This window comes from Xiphophorus hellerii, chromosome 16 (genome assembly GCF_003331165.1).
Source record: "Xiphophorus hellerii strain 12219 chromosome 16, Xiphophorus_hellerii-4.1, whole genome shotgun sequence".
Lineage (NCBI taxonomy): Eukaryota > Metazoa > Chordata > Actinopteri > Cyprinodontiformes > Poeciliidae > Xiphophorus > Xiphophorus hellerii.
Window position 1 is genome coordinate 16,314,835 of NC_045687.1, and position 11,229 is coordinate 16,326,063.

The 11,229-nt window shown below is 38.7% G+C and overlaps 2 protein-coding genes across 2 annotated transcripts; one reads left to right on the forward strand and one right to left on the reverse strand.

Moving 5' to 3' along the window:
* Window positions 1-916: 916 nt before the first annotated feature.
* Window positions 917-3,334, reverse strand: mrps34 (mitochondrial ribosomal protein S34). The gene is made up of 5 exons (XM_032588551.1): window positions 3,186-3,334; window positions 2,713-3,066; window positions 1,962-2,004; window positions 1,024-1,348; window positions 917-987 (listed from the first exon to the last, which is right to left on the reverse strand). The coding sequence occupies exons 2-4, from the start codon at window positions 3,028-3,030 to the stop codon at window positions 1,050-1,052; spliced, it is 660 nt and encodes a 219-aa protein (XP_032444442.1). The 5' UTR covers window positions 3,031-3,066; window positions 3,186-3,334; the 3' UTR covers window positions 917-987; window positions 1,024-1,049.
* Window positions 3,335-4,870: 1,536 nt separating this feature from the next.
* On the forward strand, window positions 4,871-10,530 carry spsb3a (splA/ryanodine receptor domain and SOCS box containing 3a). The gene is made up of 7 exons (XM_032586321.1): window positions 4,871-5,053; window positions 6,861-7,071; window positions 7,216-7,396; window positions 7,641-7,828; window positions 7,924-8,026; window positions 8,106-8,231; window positions 9,058-10,530. Exons 2-7 carry the CDS (start codon window positions 6,946-6,948, stop codon window positions 9,447-9,449), a joined length of 1,116 nt encoding a protein of 371 aa, XP_032442212.1. The 5' UTR covers window positions 4,871-5,053; window positions 6,861-6,945; the 3' UTR covers window positions 9,450-10,530.
* Window positions 10,531-11,229: the final 699 nt, after the last annotated feature.

The following is an 11,229-nucleotide window of genomic DNA, read 5'->3' on the forward strand; positions in this document are numbered from 1 at the left end:
AAAATCCATCATTTTGAGATTTCTTCTACAAATTAGAACCATTTCTAGTTTTCTTTGGATCCCTAGCTTGCCAAACTACAATAATAGAGGCTCCTAATTTATTAGTTGATTAAAAAATTCAATTGCGCCTTTCAATCAAAACGTACAAGTCATGATAATCATTTATAAATATTAAGCATCTTCAATATAAAACTAATTACTTGAACTTAAAACTTCCCTTTGCTGCCTCCACTATTGGCTGAATGTAGAAGCTTCTGAGTTAAAAGCTGTTAAAAGATGTGAAGGTGAATGTACAGAACAGATCTTGCATTAGATTAGAATAAGTGAAGTGTAACTCCATCTTTATGGGGTTTTTTTTTTAAAAACCAGTGTTTGTGTGTATTTTTATAGTTCATAAATCCCTACGGGAAAGAACTTCAGATGCCACTGTAGTTCTACTTTTTGTGCTTAACAGAAAACGTCTTTTGTTGTAATAATCACTCAAATGTTTCTCAAAACATAAGTCAAAAAGACATGTAAAAATAGATTTTTAATATTTATCAGCAAAATTTTGAATTCATCCTGTATATTGTCTATTTTTATTGATCAAGTAAGATGGCTGTAGTTTTTATTTATACTTAAAGTTTAAAACTTATTGGATCTTGTACATTTGCTTTATTAAAAGCAGAAATGAATGGTGTAGTGATTAAATTTAAATAATGTCCTGGTCAAACTGTACTGTATCAGAGCTGCTTTTATCTGAGCTGCACACAGCTGGACAATTTTTTTAAAAGTTATTTTTGTGCAATGTACTGCAGCTGACAGCGACAGTCTTCATACGTTTTGCACAGGATTCAAACCTGGAACCTTCTTGCTGCAGGGGAACAGTACAAGCAACAGCAAATGAATTTAATGAAGAAAACAAATCACTGAAGGAGCCGGTTTGATCCCGCTTTTAATATTTAGCACATACGAACATACACGTTCTCTATGAGATTATAAAGAAACCTTAAATTTGAGTCCAGTACTCAGCAGCGGCTCAAACAAATCCTTGAAAAGACTGTTCTGGTTCACACCGCTGTTCCCTCTTTCCTATGATTCTCTTCTTCCTGTCTGCGGAAATAGTCTTTGTTGAACACCACATTCCTCTGTAAGGGCAAGGCCGGCTCCTCTGTCACCACCCTGCCTGCAGCTCTCCCACGCTGTGCCAGCATCATGGCACGGAGCAGGGGAGGGTAGGGGACGTAGCGCACCGGAGGCTCCGGGAGGGGCTGGAAGTCCTTGAACTGCTGCTCCATGTCTTTAGGAATCAGGCGCCAGTCGTGGTACATCACCTTCTCCACCTCCTTCACTTCTTTCTCCTGTTTGCCTAACAAGTAAATTTTTTTGTAGAGTAGTTATGATTTTGAATATGTACTTGGTGCATATTCTATCTAATTTTAATTATTTTTTTATTAATTTTGTCACTTTACAGCCACAAACTATTTTTTTTCCCCCTCATGTTGCAACAACACTACATCCTAGGTTTTTAAGATGTTATACAAAGACATCTTAACATATATTTTCTAAAAGTAAATATGTTGATACCCCTAAATACAACCCAGTGCAATGACTTTTCTGCAAACATGACAGTGTCTGACTGGCATGTGGTTTATTTTTAGTATAAAGAATGTGAAGGTCTCAGATGTTTGTTAAAGAACAGAAGGAAACAAAATCTCAATACAAAATAAGGAAACAAAATCTTGATATAAAAAAGATTTTGTATCAAACGCAGTTTGTGGTAACAAGAGGTATGAAAACCTTTGCAGGACATAGTAACTGATGCAGTCATTTTTAAAGCCAAATGCAAACATTTTTCAGTGTTTTTCATTTTTTTCAGTGTTAAATAGTACAAAGCCACCTTTTTATGTGTAGCTGTAAATATTCATACGGCATCCAGGCTCCTTATAAACAAGAAAAAACTCAACAGAGCCTCAGATTACCTTTATATGTGAAGATCCCCCATGCTTTGCCATGATCCATGTTCTATAAAAGTAAAGAGAACAGATGCTTTATAAGTTTGTGTTTTCTCCCAAAACAAACATGTTTATGTTTCATTTGTTGATATATTGACCTGCAAACTCAACAGCATTGATGCAAAGGATTGGAATATTCAGCAGAGGCTGGTCTTAGCTGAGACACATTTTATCACTTTTATGGAAGTGTTTTTAGCATTGTTCCATAATGGTGAGCCATTAATTAATCTGCTATACACCCAGTACTAGAACATATTATTTTTATGAATGAAGAAGAATCCCAGGTGGCTATTGAAATCAACTGGGTTGAGGTTTTCAGACAATAAAAAGTGCTCCGCAATGCCTCACAACATATGTACTGTTTGTTCTGAATCAAAGATGAAAAGGGCTGGCTAAAAGCTGCACAAGTATTTTATTCATATGCATATTTCCTGCTTTGAGTCTTCCCCTGTAAATAGAATGCCTATTGCATATTAACCATTTATTTTAAAGTAGACATACTTTGTGTGCGTTTGTTACAGAAAAGCTCAATTTTAGATTCAACTAATAAAAAGCACGAGGTTTCTGTTAAATTCCCAAAACAGATTAGAATACTCAGCATTTACGTTTGTGGTGGTAGGAGATTAAAGCCTGATCAGCCGAAATTAATCATGTATAAACAAATAAAAGCAAGACAGCTTCACTGGTGGAGTGTGTACAGTGCTGTCATCCAGCTCACCTCAGCTGTGTAGTCCACCTTGACCTTGGTAATCTGCCAGTAGCTGGGCTCTGGGTGATCCTCCAACCAGGACTTACGGGTGAACATGCGGCCGACACCGAACAGCCTCATCCCGGCCAGCAGGGAGAAGAGGCGGCTCTCCCTGCGGACGTCCTGCCAGGCCAACACGGGCAGCATCTTCCCAGTGAGAGGCCGCCTCATACTCTCATAGTCCAGGGCGTACTTCTGCGACTCCTTCGGCCGAGACTTCAGCTCCCGGTACGCCCGGATCTTCCGAGCCATTTCTGCGATGAGACGGAGCCGCTTCTTTTTCGCCATGATTGCAAGTGAACAAACACCCGGTCACAGTATACCCTGAGGACGAAAATGACCGTTACATCGACCTGGTTGGGGCGGAAATTGTGTAAGCGTAGCAGATCTTGGTGCTACAAAAACTTTAAAATTACTGGTAAGAGTAAGTAAACGGTAACCACCTGGTGTGAAAATTCAGATTATCTCCTAATTGTAAAATATATTAGTTTCAATGCCTGGAAATGACCAAAGAAATTAACTCATGGTTGACCTCAGTGAGCAAAGCACACATTTTCCGCATAACATGGTCCGCTCATAAATAGTCCCTGAAAGAACTGCGATTGCAATTTGGTTCCGCAGCAGAGAAATTCTGGTTCCAGACACTACTAATACCCATACAAATACTAAGTCTTATTACCCTTTATGTGCAAATTTGGTTGCATAGATTATACTTTTAAATAAAGTAGACAACGGATAACACCAGTACTCTAATTTACTCAAAAGGAAAGCTTTTTATTTGAGAAGTCTTACGGATTTATCACAATGAATGTTTTTTTTTTTCTTCTTTTAGCCAAAAGAGTAAGCTAAGTTAAGTGGACTTTATTATCTTAAATTATAATTAGAAAAATATGTTTTATGCATTTCCAGGATAGATCATGGAAAAAAGAAACAGAGCATTTGCTGAATCCCTTCAATCAAAAATAACAGTGTTGGCTAAAACCCTTTTCAGTTTAAGAAACGTTCTCATTGTTAGAACAACCTGGTATAATGCCACATGCCGACATTCATTTCTGCACGAATGCATTCATTTTCAGTTCCTTTGACAAATTTTAAACACCACAAATAAAGTAGAAAAGGGGTTGATAATCGTCTACCCTATAAACACTACAATTTTAGTTTTTCAGTGGAACTGCAGGCGAATGACAAAGAGGTGATATGGTGCCCAATCAGACAAAAGACAAGAGAAATGAAATTCGGGGGAAAAAAAGAAAAATAAAAGTCGAAAAAGCGCTGGTGGCGTAAAATAGCATGCGAGGTCTGACCCCTCAGGACTGAAAATATATTTGTTTACTGCTGCTTTTGATCAAACAGTCTGGTCAATAAAAATGTTTAAAACATGTTTGTCCTTTTTGCCTTTAATAAGTGTAGCCTATTTTAGCATTATTTTTATTTTATGCCATGCTTTTTGCTTAGGCTGGATGTGTTATTTCTTCTTTCTTTCGCTGTTTTAAACTCTGGACAGCCTTGTGTATGAATGGTGCTAAATAAAGCCACCTTGCCTTAAGGTCGGAAAACTTTTTTTTCCCCGGTTAATTCCTGAAGCAGACCCACACTGCTACATTTGAATGCCGATATTTTTGCAATTTATTTGAAACTCTGATTAATGGTATTTAGTTTTTTCTTTGTGACCTCCTGGATGAGTCACTATGGCAGAAATGTTGACAGTTTGTTTACTCCTGATAAGGTTTGGTTTCCTATTTTCCATATTTATAAAATGGCTTTTAATGTGGTTCACTGCAGGCTCAAAGCCTTTTTGCAAACAATTTCATACTGAGGTCAATTTTTTTTCCTCGTGTGTTCTGAATTCATTTTCTTTTTTAATCTTTAAGTTGCATTCTGGTTGCCAGATAGATTCCATTTATATTTTACCAAGCGGCCAAATTAGTTAGCAAATGTTTTTTAGCAGTACATATGCTTCATAAAATGCAAACATGGGAGCAATTTAATTAATAAGCAATGCTGTTTTGTTTGATTTTTGCTATTAATTCAATTTACTTTGAATTCGGATGTTCTATCTATCAGACAAAGCTACAAGTGACTGTAATTACACCCGTTAGCTGGTGTGCAGGTTCAAACCTCCCTGTGAATTAGCTCCTCCTGGATTTGTTTACACGGTCACACTGGCAGAAAGTAGGTCATGGAAAAACGAAACGAGGCGAGTCACCTCTCCGCTTCTTGTGTATTAACTGTCTAGTAATACCCGGAATCAAAGGAACACCACCCCCGTGGATTAGTCGGGTTTATGTGTCACTAGAGGCCAGTTTAACAGGTAACCACTCTACTTTTTATCCATCCTGGGTGGATGTGTGCTAACAGCTGCTAGCCGCGCAATGCTAGCTCTTTTTTTTACGCATCAGCAGCAATGTTCTTCGTTCTGGCTGCGCAATAAGTCGCGACAAAACAACAATGTCGTGATTTATACACACATAAATGGTAGCGAACAAATAATTCGAAGTCACGACTTTATTATTATTATTTTATTATTACATTTTTAAGTCGAAGCTCAATCCGAGGAGTTGGCTTGCATTACCTGCTCTGTTAGCTAAAGGCTAAGAGGCTGATGAAGCTGGCAAAGAAATCAGTAAATGTTATTGTGGGTTTTCTTTTTTTATTTGTGTTAAATAATGTATGCTTTTGCTGTGTGAATGCCATGAGGCTTATTTCTGTTGCTTTACACAGGATTCGATATTTTGGTAATATCCAGGCTATTTTGTATGCCGAAACACCGGATTGTAATGTAAGAATGAGAAACAACAATAAATTAGATATTTGGCTGGAAATGCAACGAATAAAGGAAAAGATCTTCAAATGTGATGCACAACGCAATGCGACATAAAATACATTTCATTGAAAACAAGAATAGAAACATAAATATTTCTTCTTAATTACTCTGGGATTGTTTTGTTTTTTTGTGGTCGTGCTGTCGAAGAATAGGATGTGTGTTCATATTAGTTTGTGAAGAGGTTTAATAAAATAGAGGTTTTTGTGTTTATAGAAATTAGTTGGATTTTTTTTTTTAATTAAGTGCGTTTTTTGATCTCGGGGCCTTTTATTTACGTCTTATAGTTGCCTGCTTGAATATGAAGGTCCAAAAGTGCCTCGATTGAATTTCTAAAAAAAAATCTTACTATAAATAAACTACTACCTTAATATATCCTTAATTAGTTTAAATACATATCTTATTTGATAAATATACGAAATTTAAAGTTAGTAAAAGAACCAAAACAACATCAACGTAATTAGTCTGAAACTGACTCACTTTGCAGGTTGACCAAACAAATGTTAGGGTCTGTTGACAAGTAGTAGTAGGAACTAAATCATATTTCACTGCACTACAACACATTAACCTACTAATTAAACACTAAAGTAATTATATATTGCTTTCAAACATAATGGCTGCAAATTTTTACTGGAAGAATTTTCATTTAAATAGTAGTTAATGTATAATCATTAGCACATTTAAAGGCTTTTGATCATTTTTATTCCCATTAAATCCATTTATGTAAAATTTTGCGTTCATTATGTTTGTAAACATATTTTATTACACTTTTATTACAGTGTTGCAAGTTTGACACTTAATTATGGAAAAATGCTTTAAAATAAGTTTATATAATTAGAAAACAATGGGATAGTGAAGGGTTTGCTGCACGGTTGTGCAACTTATCAACTTTGAATTTCAGTTTCTATTTCTGAAATATAAGCTATCACTTGATTAGTGGTAATTGCAAAAAATAAATATTTTGTCACATTTTTGGAATTTGCTTAGATGTTGATCTAAGAAATCTGGGTTTGTGATCTAAGGACTCTTGTTGTTCCCTAAGAGTTTTTTTCACCCTCTACCTTTACATGTACAGTGAATGAAAAGCAAAAACGGAGACTGTACTGGTCGCTGACAGTGTCATGTGACTGTCTCAGCCTAGGCTAGTCCTTAAAAACTACGCTGTAATCAGTTAATTTGTGTGTCTTTAGTGTAAGCTGCACTCAATGCCAATACATCCCTCAAATAGTCGGACATGTTAGTGTAAAAATTTGGAGGGAGAAGTTTATATGACGCATGTTGGTTTGTTTTCCTTCAGCCGCTGGACTAATGCTGCTCCTTAAACATCTGGACTAAACCGTGATCGAGTGGCAAAGCTCTTCTACTTGTTCGACTCCGCTACCATGTCAAGACGAAGCAGGAACAGCCGGGCTTGGCGTTACGTTTGGGGTGGGATACGAAGGGACGCCGACGCCCGGGCCCTCGTGTTGGCCTCTGAAGCTGAACAGTGGCGCTACGACCGGCTGGAGGTAAACCATTCAAAACCGGAAATCGTTCTGGTTCATGTGATGCAGACAAGGGAAATGTCTGTTCATTAAAAACTGCAGATTTGTGTTTTGATTCCCCTGATGTATTGAACATTAAGAGTTGTTTTTTAAAATCTCGCTGTAAAGTACAGTGATTCTGACTCGGAGGCGGACTACTCAGCTGTGATGGTTCCTCCGGTCCCCAGTGCTGTCCCTGTTACAGGAGAGTCTTACTGTGCCTGCGACTCCCAGGCAGAAACCAGCTACAATCCTCGCCTACGAGGATTTCACCAAGTCAAAGACTGCCGCTGTGGAGAGGATGACCAAGGTGCAAAGCAGCTGCACAGTTTTAACAACAACCTCTAACGTCTCAGTCAAGCTGTGTTACTAAAAGGAGAGCAACAGTAGTTTTAAGTCTTGAAATGGCTTTGCTAAATGTATAGAACATTCTAGAAGCTGCAGAAACCTAGAAACTTGAGTCGGAAAGACATGTATGTTTGCAAATTTGATATTTAGCAAAAGTCCAGTCAACAATATTTGATTTGCTGTCAACATGACCTCTGATGTCGCAGATTTCGACTGGGTTTGGGATGCAAGCAGCCGTTCGACTGCAACATTGCTGACCTGCGACAATCGCAAAGTGAGCTTCCACTCAGACTACAGCTGCGGCACGGCGGCCGTCCGCGGCTCCAGGGAGCTGGCGGACGGGCAGCACTTCTGGGAAATCAAGATGACATCTCCGGTGTACGGAACAGACATGGTAAGCCTCCAGGATTTGTCAATAACCACGAGAGAAAATAAAAAAAGAATGCTGAATAAAAGCTGATTTGTGCTGAAATTGTTATTTCTGGACAGATGGTTGGCATTGGAACATCTGATGTCAATCTGGACAAGTACAGGCACACGTTCTGCAGTTTGTTGGGGAAAGATGCAGACAGCTGGGGGCTCTCCTACACCGGTAAGCTCAATAGTGTTATCAGGGAACATATGTCTGCTTGAAACATTTAAAGGAAAGTGTGATGGATCGTGTTTTCCAGGATTGCTGCACCATAAAGGAGACAAATTGAAGTTCTCCTCCCGTTTTGGACAAGGATCCATCATTGGAGTTCATCTGGACACGTGGCATGGCACTCTCACTTTCTTCAAGAATCGGAAGTGCATAGGTCAGTAAAGTTCATGTTAATAGAACTATTCCACGTTTTACCACATTACAACAAACCTAAATGTATTTTATTAGAATGTTATATAATAGACCAACACAAAGTAATGACAATTCCGACGCTGAAGAAGATCTGTTACAGGTTGTTTTTTTAAAAAAAAAACAACCTTTTCCTCAACCTCTCCTATAGTGACCAACAGGTGGAAACGCACAACAAAAAACGCGGCGAATAAAAAATGTTGCAACCACAGGAAATAGAGTAAGGGGGAACATGCTGCAATTAGTAGAAACAGCAAGTATGAAATGTTGCAAACTCGCTCAACAAAATGGAAGTTCTCCACAACACTAGGGGGTGTCAGGCAACAAGTCATACGGGACCAGACTCAATAAACCATAGAAATATTTAGATCTATATGGTAAAAACCTGATGTCTAGAAGACAGACGGAGAAAGGAAGGAAGAAAAATTTGAGTTATACTTCATGTCTTTTTGAAACACGCCGACTTTTACAACATCAGAAACATCAGGAAAATCATGTAGGTAATATTACCTACTCCAGACTCCCCCTAGTGGCCTGGAGCACTTCTATTTGTTTTGGCTATTTTTAGCATTTTCTCTTTTTATTCTATTTCCTATGATTGCAGCATTTTGCTTGTTGTTGCTACAGTTTGTTTTCTGTTGCATTTGTGTTTGTGTGTTTTGGAGTTGGCATCATCCATGAATTTGGAGCACATTTTATTGTTTGCAATGCATTTGCACCTGTCGCCCACCTTACTCTTTACTTACATACCCCAAAATAAAATCCAGTCATTTACTGTTTTTTCACTTCAGGTGTTGCTGCCACAGAGCTGCACAATAAGAGGTTTTATCCGATGGCGTGCTCCACCGCTGCCAAGAGCAGCATGAAAGTCATCAGGTCTTGCTCCACGCCGACCTCTCTTCTGTACCTCTGCTGCGCCCGCCTCCGCCGCCTGCTCCCGGACTGCATGGACACGCTGGATGTGTTGCCTCTGCCGCCGGGCCTGCGCCAGGTCCTCCACAACAAGCTGGGCTGGGTGCTCAGTCTGAACAGCGGGGCCACGGAGGAGACCACAGAAGGGCCCGAGCGGTCCCCGCAACTACCCGCAACTGTGCCGGCCGAACCGTCGTTCTCCGAGAGTGACTCGGAGGGCTGCGTGTCCGACCCCGAGGCCTGCCAGAGGAAGAGATGCCGCTGGACGTGACTGGAAAGCTCAGATCCTAGCTCCGCTTCAAAAGCGCTCGCAGCGGCAAACCATGGCAGGGAGGAAAACCTCCGGGACTGACAGAGCAGAGCGGAGGGAGCCGTGCATCTTTACTGTGACTTCCTCATGCTATTTGTGTCAGCATCCCAACATTTTCAGTCATCTGTAGAAATATATGACCATACTGTATAATCTAGCACCGTTGTTGCCATTCTTATATTAGTGGGAATTAGAGAACTGCTGGGATGTGTAATGTACAGTGCAACACTGACATCAAGTAAGGCCAAATTTTGGTGGTCATCTTGGTTATTTGAAGAAAAAAAAACGCCCAAAAAAACAATGTTGTTTTTTTTTTTTTTTGTGGGGTGTTCTTAATCTAAATGTTCCCGGTGCATTACAGAAGCAATCTACCCACTTCATTGCTTCTGATCATTTTATTCTGTTGTCAAAGTGAAAAGCAGTGAATATTATTCGGTAAAACCAGATCATTTTTAATTCTAGAAGTGGAAATATCATGAGTGCACTCTGCCTCTTTTTATCCTCTACTAACAAAACTATGTTTTTGTCTTTCTTGAAACAAACACGTAATTAGCACAGCTAAAGGCTTAACCTCCTTGTATTGTGGCAGCATTTATAAATCCATCTGTAGTTTTTAGCTCCTTTAGCCTCTACGTTGAAAACATTTACGCACATTATTTATGTTTCAGAACTTTTTAAAAATGTGACTTTCTATGCCAATGTATTTAACATTAAGCCTTTTGTATAGTTCCGTTTATGCAAAGATGTTTTTTTTTTATATATATATAATTGTTTCCTTGTTTTCTCCTCTTTGGTCAGGTTTAGATCTCAAACCATAGCGGCGTGGAATGTAAACCCTAACACTTTCCTGAGTTGTTTATTTTTAACTGTTTTTACTCCACTACTTACTTTTGTCAACTTTTTGCTGTAGTTAAAAAAAAAAAACGTCTGAACCTGTTGGTAATTTCAGGTTTGTAAATAAACTAAGAAAGTGTGGCCTCACCGTCATCTAAGTAAAGTTTTCTCTGCTCTTCTCACTAATAAATCAAGTAATCTCAGCAAATATATGTTCCGTTTTATTTTCTGGGTGTGTAAACTTCGTTAAAAGTCTAAAATTGTACCCAATAGCTTTGGCTATGAAGCTTACCGGAAGTTGCCTTCACTGTAAACAACAACCATCCTCCACTGCGAAGAGAAAAGTGCCGAGCTGAACGAGTTGGCTGTTTATGTTCCTTTAAAGTTTGGAAGCATTTCAAACACGGACTGGACGTCTTCGTTCAATTCTTCCGCTGCCATTGCTAAAACATCCTTAACAATGCTAAAACGGCGCAGAAAATCGACGTCATCGTTCATGACTTCTCCTTCTGTTCACTGATTGGTTCCGGTAGAAATTCCACGAGTTATGAAGTTGTGGCCACGTCGTTCCCACGATATTTTGCCACGATTTATTTTTTTTATTTCATTGTTATTAATAGCTACTTGTCTTCTCCTCTCACCATCCTCTTTGCCGGGTGGAAGCAAGATAACTTTGAATTATCCTCCTGCCTCATAGCTCTACATGTTTTTTTTTTAGCTTTTTAAATCATTGTTCTGACGATAATACGTAAGTGAACTGCAACTAACTTTTCCCATGTATTTCAAATTGATTTTTATTTATATATTGACAATCATGGGGTGACTGCAGCTCCTAAAAAATAACATTTCAGCAGTGAATTGTTCAATGTCTCATGTCTATGCATTTATTGTGAAGGTTTGTGCCGTT

Bases quoted from the DNA above. Each gene is read 5' to 3' on its own strand.
- mrps34 (XM_032588551.1), bottom strand. From the start codon at position 3,030: ATGGCGAAAAAGAAGCGGCTCCGTCTCATCGCAGAAATGGCTCGGAAG. The intron at 2,005-2,712 runs GTGAGCTGGATG...TTACTTTTATAG, and splicing joins AGGTGGACTACACAGCTGAG to AACATGGATCATGGCAAAGC. The intron at 1,349-1,961 runs GTAATCTGAGGC...TTTACTTGTTAG, and splicing joins GGGGATCTTCACATATAAAG to GCAAACAGGAGAAAGAAGTG.
- spsb3a (XM_032586321.1), top strand. From the start codon at position 6,946: ATGTCAAGACGAAGCAGGAACAGCCGGGCTTGGCGTTACGTTTGGGGT. The intron at 7,072-7,215 runs GTAAACCATTCA...CTCGCTGTAAAG, and splicing joins GGCGCTACGACCGGCTGGAG to TACAGTGATTCTGACTCGGA. The intron at 7,829-7,923 runs GTAAGCCTCCAG...ATTTCTGGACAG, and splicing joins CGGTGTACGGAACAGACATG to ATGGTTGGCATTGGAACATC.